This window comes from Schistocerca gregaria, chromosome 7 (genome assembly GCF_023897955.1).
Source record: "Schistocerca gregaria isolate iqSchGreg1 chromosome 7, iqSchGreg1.2, whole genome shotgun sequence".
Classification (NCBI taxonomy): Eukaryota; Metazoa; Arthropoda; class Insecta; order Orthoptera; family Acrididae; genus Schistocerca; species Schistocerca gregaria.
The window spans coordinates 407,731,849-407,747,105 of NC_064926.1; the positions used below are offsets into that span (position 1 = coordinate 407,731,849).

Consider the following 15,257-nt stretch of genomic DNA (forward strand, 5'->3'; position numbering starts at 1 on the left):
TGTGTCATAGCCCCAATATGGTGAAAGTTATGGTGATTCTCGTGTACGACCGTGAGGGCGTTATCGTAATGCATTACGATTCTCCACGGGAGACCGTCAGTGCACAGATTGCTGTTCGCTTTTGGAGCATCATCTGCGACCAGCTTTGCGAAAGAAGCGATGACACTTTCTTCGTAAACCACCCACTAGTTTGCACAACAATGAGTAAAAACATACAGCACCAGCTGTGGCTCCCCTGTTCGGTCGATGGGACTAGGACGTACTGTACTACCCACCATAGTCCCAGGATTTAAGTTCTTGTGACTTTCATTTGATTCCGAAGATGAAGGAACCACTTCGTGACGTTCGCTTCAGAACTGTTCCAGAGAATCGACAGGCAGTAGACCGCTCCATTCGCACCATCAAAGGAACAGGCTCTGCTTACGGTATACTGCACCTTCCACATCGCTGGCAACGGGGTTCTACACAACGCTGGTGACTACTTTGAAGCAGTGTAACAGGTGCAAATATGTAACTCTTTTGTATCGGTTGTGAATAAATAATTACCCCTATTTAAGTTCGAACCGTCGTACATGCATGCTTCGTTTGATGAATATTGCACTGTCGTATTGGTTTTGAGGTCATCCTGTTATGAGTTTCATCTTTCACTTGTTGGGGTCTATCACTCACCCCTCTATGGGTCTCTTGTAAATTAAAAGATCAATTTTGCGATATTTGCATTGGTCAGATAAAAGTAACTGCTTAGAGCAAAAGAGTCTTTCAGTGTTCATTGAAGTTATCTCGAAGAATGAACTTCAAGGAGGCAGATATGTATGTTGTGGTATTGATACTTTCGCTTCGTGAACTCTGGTGGCAGAAGGATTGGCTATCTGTGATGGTGCTCGAAGTATGCCCGAAAGATTTGCTTTAGATCAATTTTGTTGGAGGCTCCTCCTTTGCAACTAACAAACTTTTTTCAAAAAACGTTTTTTTGAACTTCTATTTTTACATACTTTTGCCGTAATCATAACTGCGCCAATAAAGCAGTCTTAGCGGTCGACTGATATTGCATAGTAGCGCTGTCTGTCTAATTTGTTTATTTCTCTTTCGTTACTCCCTATTTAACATTTTATCTTACTCGTCTGCCTTTTTCTGCCCATCTAGCTACCTGTGAAGCCTATAAGTCGTTATTACCGATGTTTTAATAATTTAATCGATTGGACTGTTATTGCTTTATCTCTGTTCGCAAACGAATAACACAATGCAGATACTAGAGCTGCCTTAAATGTAACAGTGGTTATTATATCATGAAATTACTTTGTGCTACCGCGTCAGTACCTTATTCCAAGATTTAAGCAACCACCTCTTCCATACCAACATGGGTGTTCAACCTCTCATAGGAAAATGAATATTGTTTGATGGTTATGCATATGAGTTAATTATGTTTGGAATCCATGTTCACTTTAATCGTTTCACTACCATACTCATCACACTGGAATACTCTCATTCAAATTCTGAAAGTTGTCGGAGTCAAATACAGGGAACGAAAGGCTGTGTACAGACACCAGACTGGCAAGGGACATGTAAGGGAAGCAGCGGCAGAGTTGGGAGTGAGACAGGGCTGTAGCGTATCCCAGGTTTTATTCAATCTGTATATTGAGTATGCAGTAAAGGAAACAAAAGAAAAATGTGGAATAGGAACTGAAATTCGTGGGCAAAAAAAAAAAAATTGAGGTTTGCGACGACGCTGCAATTCTGCCGGGACAGCAAATGATGTGAAAGAGCAGTTGAACGGAATGGAGAGTGTCTTTAATGGAGGATATAAGATGAACATCAACAAAAGCAGAAAGAGGGTAATGGAATGTAGTCAAATTAAATCAGGTGATGCTGAGGGAATTAGATTATGACATGAGACACTTAAAGTAGTAGATGAGTTTTGCTATTTGGGGATCAAAATAACTGATGATGGTCGAAGTGGACAGGATACAAAATGTATACTGGTTACGGCAAGGAAAGCGTTTCTGAAGAAGAGAAATTAGTTAACATCGTTCATAGATTTAAGTGTCAGGTAGTCTTTTCTGGAAGTATTTCTATGGGGTGTAGCCCTTTATGGAAGTGAAATATGGACGATAAATAGTTTTGACGAGAAGAGAGTAGAAGCTTTCGAAGTGTGGTGCTACAAAAGAATGCTGAATATTATACAGGTAGATCACGTAACTAATTAGTAAGTACTGAATAGAATTGGGAAGAAGAGGAATTTGTGACACAACTTGAGTAGAGGAAGTGATCGGTTCGAAGGACACGTCCTGAGGCATCAAGAGATCACCAATTTAGTACTGGAGGGCAGCGTGTAGGGTAAAAATCTGAAATTGATGCCAAGAGATGAAAATTCTAATGTCATTCAGAAGGATGCAGTGGTTATACGGACACGAAGTACCTTGTGCAGGATAGAGTATCATAATCGATGTCTACAATGAAGACACCGACACATTTTTTAATCTATTGGAAACACTAACTCACAGTAAAAAAGACAAGGAATAATAAATTTCTTGACGCCCGAGAATCATATCAGCACTTATGAAAATTCCCAAGTATTTGCTGCAGTAATTCCACTGGATGCGAATGGCCGTCTTAACTACGTCGACCATACGGACGTGCTCCACTGACTGACCCAAACTTCAACGGGTCACTGCTGTCGTCCATATTCTACTCTCGAACAGATACTGTGATTCACTTACAGGATGTGACGTATGATTAGACGAAGACATGGAAACCTTAACTGCAATGTCCGTGTTGTTGCACTTTGCACTTTCTTTCCAAAATTCATGCATGCAAGGTTGTCTTAAAGAGCAGGCACGGAAGCGATCGACAGCAGTATGAAGTATCAGAACAATATCTGCAAATACTGTGAGTCCTATACAGGAAGAGGCGTATGATAAAGCCGAAACGCAGTTATTACGCATGAAATACTGAACAACATACGACTATTGATAGCTGCAGTGCCTGTTCCTTCGGACATTCATTTATATCTGAAGGACATCGCAAAATACACGATGTATGGACATTGAAAAGTATATTAGAATAATACAGGCACTGCAATTTAGATTTTCTTGTCTAATAACTGGGCTTTGGCTTTAATCCGACGTCTCTTCCTGTATTGGGCCCACTGTGCCAGTGCGAGTGTAGCATGTAGATCACTGGGTCAGTCCGGGGAACATGCTTCGGTGCACGAGGTGCTTAAGGTGTGCATCAAGCAGAAGATCCAGGTTGACTCCCAGCCCGGCACAAATTTTCATTGTCACTACTGATTCTCGTATTTCATATGCCTGCCGATGACTACAGTATCTGTTGGTTCAGAAGTGCACGCTTGTCTGAAGGACCCACGCACTTCAATTTAGTACTGAATGTCCAACAACTGGGATTCGACTTTAATCACACCTCTCTTCCTGTATGGGACCCACAGCATCTGTGCGAGGTAGGATGTAGACGGCATCTACGACATGGAACTTTGGGATGGCACCAGGAGTGTACTCGGATAGGCAAGGCAGTAAAGGTCACCATTTGCAGCAAGCATAAGTTATTGGTTCGAATCTCGGTACAGCACAGATTTTCATTGTCACCAAAATATAGTGCTGCCAAAATTTAGCCATATTAAGCAACACAGGATCTGCTACTTAGTAGAATTTTAGACGGACACTAGCCAAAAAATGGTCTAACCTAATCATAAGCTCACAGTTGAGGTAGTATTGTTACACCTGAGAGCGGGAAAGTCTGTTATCTTCTCACTATACTTCCAGTGCGGACACAGCCCTATGATAGAAAGACTAGGTAGTCCTGATGTCATGACTGACAGAAGACAAGAAAATTGCCTAACATAATCACAAGCACACGATTTAGGCAGTATTCCTACTCGAAAAAACACGAATGATTCTTATCTGTTCCCTCCATTGCACTAGCCTGTACACACACACACACACACACACACACACACACACACACACACACACATACATACATTCACAAATACACAAAGAAAGATATCAAATAAGTCTTCCCTTAACCTGTGTATGTAAAAAGTAAAAATAAAAATCTACTTCCCTTTCTGTCCCAAATTTTGAGCATTCTACCCTTTCAAATGCTTGATTGTGGAGATACGGTGAATTCCATCGAAGTGTCTCAGTGCCTAAGGCATTCAGTTTGGCTACTCTTTTACTCGATACCGACTGCATTAGACAACAAAACATATGAATATCGGATTTATACCTGCGTGATAAATAGTGTGACCCAACTAGAACGTTCTGTGCCACCTACAAATTTCTGGGATGTGAAAATTTATCCCTAATTTTCCGTCTGCCCTCTTTCTTTTGGATGTAACAGAGGGCAAGTTCCTCAATCTCACGGTGCTTCAATTTATGGCATGGCTGGAACTGCTTTATTTAGCAGGTGGCTGTTTAGTTTTTAGTACCAGTATCAGTATAGAGATGTTGACTCATGTGGCAACTGATTCTGTCATCAAGATATATAGGTTTTATTTGCTTTCTTCTCTGAAATTCTTTTCTGGGATGGAAGGTGTGAGCCATTGTCGGAAATTATCTCTTCTACATACCACATGCAACGGAAAAATTGTTTCACTAACATTTCATTATTGCTTTGCTTGTTATGACTTTTTTTAACGGAGTCTGGGTTTCAGAATTATACGTCAACTCTACAGTTACATAACCATAGTTTAATTCTTGATTAGTGTCAGAGCACTTCATTTGAGACTTCGCAATCATGTTGAATTCATCAAAGTCTAATGAACATATGTGTATGTGTGTCTGTGAAACAACGTTGCAATACTTCACGAAATAATTGCAGTCTTTACTTTGCTAAAGAGTTTTTAGAGACTTGTGTATATCAAAGAAATGATTAGATGTCTATAAAGCATTGTAGAACGTCTTATTTCTGGAAATTATATTAATTTAATTTAAAATATAGCATATTAAATTAGTGGAGTTAACATTGTGGCATTTGATATAAACACTGATCTTTCTCTTCAAAAATGTTTCAGATGGCTCTGAGCACTATGGAACTTTACATCTAAGGTCATCAGTCCCCCAGATTTAGAACTACTTAAACCTTACTAACCTAAGGACATCACACACATCCATGCCCGAGGCAGTATTCGAACCTGCAACCGTAGATGTAGCGGGATGCCGGACTGAAGGGCCTAGAACCGCTCGGCCTCAACGGCCGGCGAACCTGCTGTATTTAATAGGAATTTTTGCAGAATTTTTGACTATGAGTGAATATGGTGTCATAGCACTATATAACAATTTAGATGTGGTAAATAGTCCATTTGAAGTTGCACTGTGCCTTACAGAAATCGAACTTCACACATTACAGTTGCTGCTTAAGCTATCAGTTCACGCTGTAATCACTGCATTTGCTTGTGTGTGTGTATTTTACATTTTTGAATTTCCCACCAGCGCCATCTTGATTACATCATGCTTTCAATATCATTGCCTCTGCAGACATTCGACAGTAACACATGCACAGTTAGTAATTTAAGTCCAATTTTCGTCCATAAATCCCAATGCCTCTCTTAGTTCGAAAAAATACTGTACAGAAATGAAATTGTAACACCTAATGACAACATCAGATCACAAGTGTGATATGAAAGTACTGCGACTAAAATGCTGCCTACTAATCACAGGAGTACATTATGGAATAGTATAACTGACCGAAATTAACATGGTTAGGAGATTCATCATATTTTCAAATCGTTGTAGCGCGGAAACGGTACCTTTCTGGATATAGGTTCTAATTCAAAATATTACATACTAACTCCCCTCCACGACCGCAAAATTCTGTAACGAAATTTCCAAACAACCTGTATGTAAGCGCCGGCCTTTGTGACCGAGCGGCTCTAGGCACTTCAGTACGGAGCCACGCTGTTGCTACGGTCGTAGGTTCAAACCCTGCCATGGGCCTGGATGTGTGTAATGTCCTTAGGTTAGTCAGGTATGAGTAGTTCTAAGTCTAGGGGACTGATGACCTCATATGTTAAGTCCCACAGTCCTTAGAGCAATTTGAACCATTTTTGTATGTAAGCATGTTGTTATTTCGAGTGAAGCACTGCTCCATAGCTTCAGAATTCTATAATCTTTTAACTGCACGATACGCTTGCACGTTAGAATTCTGCATCGGGCATGGATGTGTGTGATTTAGATTCGTTAGGTTTAAGTAGGTCGCCGCGCGGGATTAGCCGAGCGGTCTCAGGCGCTGCAGTCATGGGCTGTGTGGCTGGTCCCGGCGGAGGTTCGAGTCCTCTCTCGGGTATGGGTGTGTGTGTTTCTCCTTAGGATAATTTAGGTTAGGTAGAGTGTAAGCTTAGGGACTGAAGACTTTAGCAGTAAGTCCAGTAAGATTTCACACATATATGAACATTTTTTTAAAGTACTTCTAAGTTCTAGGAAACTGATGACCTCAGATGTTAAGTCCCATAGTGCCGAGAGGCATTTGAACCATTTTTAACTGCATATACCTGGAAGGAAATGGTTCCTTTCAGTGTGTCTCACACATTCGTCATGCCGATTTAGTTAATGACGTTCTCGTTAATAAGACACTACTCTTTTCTCAATCATCAGAAATGCAATCACAAGCTGAGAAAATGACCTAGTTTTAACAGGTTTTCTGTATACTTAGTAAGAAGGGAAAGTAAAGAACACACGAAGTCCATTGACATTTATAAATGGAGGAAGTGTTTAACATTTGCGATTACCTGATTGCAGTTGGGGCTGTACGCACACCCTATCTTCGTGGACGGCGACTATCCGGCTGTGGTGCGGGAGCGTGTGGACAACAACAGCAGAGCCGAGGGGCGACCCAGGTCACGCCTGCCCAGCTTCACAGAGGAGGAGAAGCAGGAAATCAGAGGTAGGACGCCCTCTTGCAGCCATCACTGGAGGGAAATGTGTTTCACCGCAACCTGTGTCGGCTGACGTGTAAGGATTACTGTTGTTTCACTTGAGGGATTGGCCCTTGAGTATTTACTTGTTTCTTGGCTCCTACCACTTATTGTTGTTGAAATATTCAAAGTAAATGGCCATATTGAATTGACGTATGTGCGTTGTTACTCATCGTAATTTATCACCATACATTTACTACAGTTTTTTGACATAGTTTCTTTTACTGGTAGTATGTGACGTGGTTGTTTGGTCCATTAGGGACAGCAGCACTGTACAAAACAATCCACGTTTCTATTGTCGGCTGTTTTAATGTCAGCTATTGGCCTCTGAAAGGCACTATAATTAGGCGATAGATTTTGTTACTATCATCAAGTGTGCTGATGATCGTTATCCACTCATCTCATAATGGTGGCTAAGACAGAGAATTATTCGTTCAGAAATTAAAAAAACATCTCAGTGCCTATTACTAACAACGACTACAAAACGAGGTCCACCAGAAAAGCAAGAGAACAATAAGAGCCACCAAAATTTGAATTTTAAAGAATTTCAAAACTGGTAGACGTTTGACTGATATAATTTATTCCCCTGTAGATGATTGTTGTTTAAATTACAAACTTTGTAATAGACCTAATCTCAAAATGTCTTATTTCTAAAAGACAGAATTAGGTCTCACCTTCGTTTATGCGAAGCTAGTCTTTTCTGCAGACTACTTTGGACCCCTTTATTTAGCCCATGGGCTACTTCAGAGTTTTCTCGTAAGTTTTCAGCGTTACATTTCGGCGTATAATTCGATTAGTTTCTCCCTCTTGCACTTATCATGACGTGTTTCACTGTCAGTATAGTTCCAAGTATATATCGGCACCTGCCACAATTTAGTTTTACCGCAGTGGACAAATTTTGCTAGTATGAGCAGTCATAGTCATTTTGTAAACGGGTTTGTCATGAGTTGGAGGAGCGAATATTAATTAGTTTCAGAATCTCGGTCTAATTATGATATAGACCAGTTGATTTCTCTCTTATCCAACTATATAATCTTATCCAACTATATAATCTTCTGTTGTGATTTTGGAAGAGCGTGTTCGCTATAAATATTTGAATCCTGTACCAGACCTCTATCAGCATCTCTCCCTCTCATTAACTACCTACAGCCCATTTTCTCTACATACGCCCACCACCTTCAGTTTCCTTCCATGAATATCATTCTAATCACCTAGGATTATCAAATTTCTAGTTGATTTGAAAGATTTTATCAGTTGCGCTTAACATTCACATAGCTTCGATTTGGGCACTCTTCAGCTCCTTGTAATATAGTCATGTGAACTTGTAAAATGACGTTTGGTTCCGGTTTAGTTTCAGTACTCACAAAAGTAATTCACATGTTTCCACGCTGTCAACAACTATTTTATTCCTGTCGATACGAAAATCGACTACAACATGTTTATGCTGTTGCTATTGCCCTGTATTTATCTGCTTAGAAATCAGACTTTTTTTTCATTTCACGTCAGTAATCTCAGTCCATAGCACTGTAATATGCGCAGCTCTCTTTTCATATTCTACTCGTGTTTCTATACAACTTCTATGTTGCTAATAATGCATGCTTCGAATAAAAGAAACTTCACTACGCTCTGTGACGTTGCATCAGTCCCTCCTAAGTTATCCGCAATGTGATATTATAGTGGTGGGACTCGTTTACCTTTCAGATTTACAACCACAATGGTATTCGAGATATTACTTTTTAATGCTGTATGCCCGTCGGATAGTGTTTAATTATAATTATTGTAGTTATTTCCATTGCATTTTGCGTCCTCATGCCATTAGTCACTTCTGAGTGTTTCGCCTTCTTTAGTCATGTGACACCTCAAAGGCAACAGAGGCAACGGTAGCTCTACTCCGACGTAAGCCTCTTTTTACAAACCGGTTGGCAGAACGACGATGTCTTCTTGTACTGGAACTCTGCAGCCGGCGTGGCTGATGATTTTTTCTCGAAAACAAAACAGTGGCACACGACGAACTTCGGAAAAAAGGTCCTGTGTATTAGTGATAAGAGACGCTATTATTCGACAAGGAACAGATGCGAGACTACAAGACGCCAAATGATTTACTTTTATGTTTCCTATGCGAATATGTTTTTTCACATTTCGCAGGTTCGTCGGACTTCTTTGGACTGAACGTGTACACGACATCCCTTGTCATGCCTGGAGAATCGGGTACCTCACCTTCGTTGGAACTCGACAGTGGAGTCATCAGGTTCTACAATGAGTCGTGGCCAGTGAGCGCTGCAATTTGGCTCAGGGTAAGGTTCAGACGACGCCGTGTCTTTCAGTATACCAGATGTAACCTACTGTGCATCGAACATTACCTTAGGATCTCCATCACTATCATCAAAGCAACATCCAAGCCTACTGTATAGGAACTAGTGATCCTGAACGGGAATCAGGACAAATACTATGACTACACTACTGACTGCAGCGTGGAGTCGCATAGAAGGTAAAGCCAACGTCCAAGCCATCTTTGTGAGTTGGCTACAGTCAATGGCGTTGTTCATTTCCCAACCTCCATGATTTACCGCCTTTCCGGCCTTGGAGATTTCTGGAGTAAATAGGTTCGTTGACATCCGGCACCCATGTTGTAGGTGGCCAGTTTCGTTTCCTTTCCCTTCCGAGAGGCATCTGTAGCCTTTTTTTGACCATCTACAAACCAGCATTCCCTCTGAATTACAATAGTTATCACCTAGTTTTCTACGATTAAGGGTCTAGTTTATCATCTTGTATTGACATTCCTCTCGGAGTTTATTTTCTTCTCCTTGTCGTTAATAATTCATTTCAATATTACACCGGCTTAAGTGGCCGAGCAGTTCTAAGCGCTACAGTCTGGAACCGCGCAACCGCCTCGGGCATGGATGTGTGTGATGTTCTTAGGTTAGTTAGGTTTAAGTAGTTCTAAGTTCTAGGGGACTGATGACCACAGCAGTTAAGTCCCATAGTGCTCAGAGCAATTTGAACCAAGTAATACGTAAATCAGAGAACAGCCAGTGGATAATCCAGTCGAAGCTTTTTGCTAAATTTTATCCACATTGACTGTGATGATGCGTCCACAATATATGGCTCTAACTGCCTTAAGGGTGGCTATTAGGACACCATTGTTCCTCACGCTCAGCCACTAGTCATTTTCAGTGAGGTGATTAGTTATGGGAAAGCGATATGTACATATATCACAGGCGGGTACCTCAGGACTTACGTCACTTCAGTGTAGTGGCACTGTGTGATACACTTTTATAGGTCAACAAATGAGAGGGTGACAAGCGCAGTGGTATCAGTACACTACATGAAGTTTTGAAAAACCGTAGTTAAAGTTCACAGATTCCAGAGTTATCTTGAGGTTGTAAAATGGAGTATATTGTGTAAATTAGACAGAAAGAGGCATTGTAGCATTTTCCGTTTGCGTGCTGGTAGAACAGGTCAATACAAATGATAAGTTTTATGTTACATGTCGTAGAAGTCTATATGCACTGTAACCCCTTTGCTCCCAAAATACCATGAATTAAGAAGGCTGTGATTTATATCTAGTTTGTAATGCTTTATTATTGGTTGTTATCTATTCAGTTATCATGGAATCTATATCTAAAGCTATAACAGAAACCTAATGTCATGCTGCATGAAAACTATTCCTTTTGTGACTTACAGTATCAAACACAATAAGAAAGAATGTTGTTTAACACATTGTACCATTATTGAGAACCTATCGCGCCACCAGGGTCAGGTCCCTTTTCTAGCATATCATAAAAAGTCTAAGTAGATAATATACAACACTAAAAATCGTTGCAACCCAACATAAATGTAATGAATTTGTTGATATAACATTTATAATAAGAAAAAGTCCACTCATAACCTGATTCCAGACAGTATCATTATTTAGTTGAAGTTCTTCAAGAGGATCATCACTTGTTGTTCTTTTCGGTTTCCCTTCTTCATGCTGAAGCGAAAGGAAGAATTCATGTTGGATAGACGGCTTAAATGGGAGCAAGTTCAGACGATTATATGATTTATGAACCTTATGCATTAGATATTGCTTGGACAGGGGTGACAAGATGAGGTACTGGGATTTGCCTTTTCTGTCAGGTTTTTTTGGACGCAAGTGCATATGTATTTCTTTGGTGCTAATTGTTTCGTGACATCTTGTAAAAATTTTTCTTTTTGTTCACCAGAGAGTGGCAGCGAGTGAGATTTCAGTTTTATCCATTTGCCACAACAATTTGTCATGCTTTGCCGTGCTCTACATGCGTTTCTCTCATTTTTGTGAGAAATATCGCTTATATCCCTTTGATTCCGACACCGTAAAAGTAGAATGGAGATTTCTCCCTCTTTAAGTACATTTTGGTATTTATTGTTAAAGTACGAAGTTACACGATTCACCAGTGCTGAGCCTGTATGGGTCTTAGGTTCCCAAATTCCGTTAGACACTTATGCTTAGAGCCAAGGTACTTAACAAATTGCACATATACCAGCATAATTTGTACGACACCTACTGATTCCTTTCTTTAACTGATGTCTTCTTCCTTTCAAGAGATGGAGAGTCGACATTTATGAATTTAGTAAAACCATTCAAAGGATTTCCGAAGTTGCTTTTAGCTGCTCATAGCTAATTTTTCTTGGACTATGAGATATAATACTTTTCCGTCCCCTACCATTTTGACATACTTTTCATGGCATTACAATGTATACCCCAACCTCCTTCAGCTTCGTCTTGCAGGTTTCCTTCATAGATTCTATATATTTCCAATCAAAAGAGTCTGATACAGTTTTGCCATCCATGAGCACTAGTAAGACTCTTTCAGAGCTTTTGTTATGAATCAACAGCTCTATTCATCCATTTAATTCTCGCATTATTATTACTTCCCTGTGGTTACTTCCTTTGTCTACCATGGACTTTTCTTCACAACAGTTTGGTTACCTGTCATTCAACTCGTCAGTAAGAGTACATATTGTTATAACTTGTCAACTTGTAAGATGGAGTTATTGATCTATTCCCACAATTTAATGTTTCCTTTGCAATTATTATTTATGGAAAATGTCGGTCTGTCTTACATGTACTACTGTACATACAGAAACAATAATTTTTCACTTTGTCTTCGTCTTCCTTAGAACTCATATATCAACCATTACTTTTATAGTTTCTTTAAAAAGTTCTTCTGATTTAGTTGCGAACCATTTTATACTCCATGTGACTGTAATCATTGTTCGTTGACTTAGCAGCTGACGTCTTTCGTTATATCAAAGACGGGACTGAAAGGTTTTGCATTCGAAATGGTTTTCTGACGAAGTTCCATCAGTCACCAGCTTGGAGGATTTGGAAGTGAACTGTACTCCATGGGCAAGGCTCTACGCAGGACTTTCTCTCCTTGGCAGCCGTCCAATTTGGAAGGAACGCTACAACATTTTGTATCGCATTCCGCTTGACTCACCTTTACTATTCGGCAAGCGAAAATAAGCATCTTCGACTGATGGTCTATGTCATTGGTATTGAGACTCTCCATCAAACAGAAGGTAACAATCCTTGGAGTGGATCATATATGGAAGAGAATATTGTCAGGAGAACAGTAGTGAGGAAATAATTATATTACAGTAATTATTTCAGGCAGATAGTGATACAGACGAGTTCGGGAAACCAAAATTAGAGAGCTGTATATTAGCAATTGTTTTTAATACAAAGTAAAGAACTTGTACATAATAATGCATTTCAGAAAGCTGGTTAGTTAGTTTGTTTCATGTTCCATGGTTAATTTGTAACATAAATGGTAATGGCGTGAAACGATTCATTTTACATTCACATACCCAGATTAACATGTAAGTACTGTATATTTCTAAAATTTTTTGATCCCTCGCAAAGTGGTCCAATTATCAGAGTTCGTAGGAGTTTCACAGTATTTGGAGAGATTGGACAGAGATGAAAGACAGACACGAAACGAAAGCAATAGGTATCTGTCACTACGAACCTACTCCTTTTGGGGAGAACACCGAGAGAGGTACTGGTGTATTCAAGCACCTCAATGAAACAATTCTTAAAGGATCTGACAAAACTTAATTACATCTCAGTCATGCAGACAACAAACGGAATGCAGAAAAAGGAAATTCTTTATCGCGAATAACAAACGTAAGATCTAAAGTAAGTGAGAATATGAACAAGAGACAACCTGTTGTTACCAATGAGCAATGTATCATTTGAAATGTAAGTGCAATATAATGTTAGCTGTATCTGTCAGTCACTGTGGCAGAAACTGCACAATATCCATCATTCCCAAATGTTGTAGTAGCGATCATGTGACTCCGAAAGGCTCCGCCACAGTTTAAAGACAAGAATGTTCCCGGAGAAGACGACTATAATATGAAGAACTGGCAGAAATGCATATGTTAGCAAACAGGTGGGACACAAAACTTAAGGAATTATCCTAAAGCAGTTATATTAATGAATTAGGGCGCCAAAGGCAATTATGATGTCCTGTAATTCTGTTGGTACAGCGTTTCATGTAATCAATAATTATCTGAGTTATAAATTTACCGAACAATTACATTTTTACCAACAACTCAAACAAAAAGAATCTTTCAAAACTTTATCAATTGTTCATCACATGAAAAGTATCAAAACATATAACGAGCCTTAAGAAATACGTTTAAAATTCATTGAGTACTCAAAACATTGATGAAATGAATATGCGGGAATGTCTAACAAAAGTAAGTGTGAATCAAAACCACATAAAACTTTTGACTGATGTTAATAAAAATGCATGGAAGAGTGCCAGAGTAGGTAAACATTTCATTCCTGCATTATCGAAGTAGCCAGCTGAGGTCGTCAGGGAAGAATGATACCTCCTAACATGTTTATCGAAACTTTAAGAGACATAAAGACGGAAAGGCTATGCTGGGATAGTAGACACATAAAAATCAATGGCAAATAGTTAAAACAATTGGCTTGTCATTCTTGGAAACACCAAATACAGCAAGGAAATAAGCCAAATCGTAAGATCAAACCTTTCAACTTGCCACAGACAGACCATTATTTAACATCCTGGTTGTTTGTTGGTCCCCATTTAAACACAGAGCAAGCAAAAATTTGACAGGTCACAAAGCCTTAATATGAGATCCAAAATTTTCAGTCTGCATGTTCCTTTAAAGCACGAGAAATGGTTTACTACCTGATTCATAGTGAATGTGGGAGGTACCAAAAATAAACATTTCTATCTGTCCTGTCTGTGATCTTACAGTACAGTATGATGTGAATTTTTAAGGAAGTTATGTCAAATGGATTCTAAATGTTCTTTACATAACAAGCATTGTGTTTCATCCATTAGTTTCCAAAGTCCGTTAATATTGTTCGGCCATCAATGGAGACTGTTGAATAGAATGTAGAATTGGTGGCTAAAGTAATGCGTTCGACACTCGTCTTACCTTTGTGTCACGGAGCGAGATGGTGCAGTGCTTAGCACACTGTACTCGCATTCGGGAGGACGATGGTTCAAACCCACGTCCTGCCATCCTGAGTTACGTTTTCCGTGATTTCTCTAAATCGCTTCATAATTTTCAACCCGTTTCTAGATGCCAACTGACTGATGCTTCTACAATACCAGATAAATAATTTTCTGATATTGACTATAATGTGTAACTTTACTTGTGGTAACAATAATGTTAAACATCATCGCTAGTCAGATTCAAATAACTTGTCTGACCACCAAAAAGTGAGTATAGGACGTACGTTTTTGATGTGGCTCATCTTGTCATAGTGATTTTGGTCATGCATTGTTACTTCAAGGCCTTATGGAGACAAGGATTGTTCATGAAGCGCCTTAACAAGCAAATCATAAATAGTAATGTAATTAAACAACGCAGTTAATAAGGGACGACAGATTTCTTTTTGGAGGCGTTTCTGCAACGAAGCATGACTGTGACGAGGGTACGTAAGTGTGGAATTCGTATCTCTCCGAGTTCTTCCAGTAAATGCGGAAACGTGACTATGATGACGTTATTAATAAACCGCAGGAGGAAAACCGGCAGACTTCCATCGGACAGTGATGAATATGTATGGAGCACTATGTCTGTTGAAAACCATCGATGTGGAGAAGTGCACCAAGATTCGACATACCAATCGATCCGGGAGGCCAGTTTCCTTCACTACGGGTAACAACAAGCAGGCAGTTCATTATGTTATTATGGCGGACCGTGCGTAACCAATCGTGCACTCGCAAAAGGACCTCGTCCTCAGCTTCGGTAACATGCAACACATTATACATCAGGCATTAGGCTGCCGTAAGGTCTACAACTAGTGGATACACTGGCC

At 39.7% G+C, this 15,257-nt stretch overlaps 1 protein-coding gene across 1 annotated transcript in view; it reads left to right on the plus strand.

The window, feature by feature from the left end:
* LOC126282414 (myrosinase 1-like) overlaps window positions 1–15,257 on the plus strand; it is an 87,839-nt gene that overhangs the window by 56,053 nt on the left and 16,529 nt on the right. Inside the window, exons 7-8 of the mRNA XM_049982071.1 lie at window positions 6,753–6,897; window positions 9,074–9,222. Of these exons, the coding sequence (XP_049838028.1) occupies window positions 6,753–6,897; window positions 9,074–9,222 (294 nt within the window). The remainder of the gene's footprint in view (window positions 1–6,752; window positions 6,898–9,073; window positions 9,223–15,257) is intronic.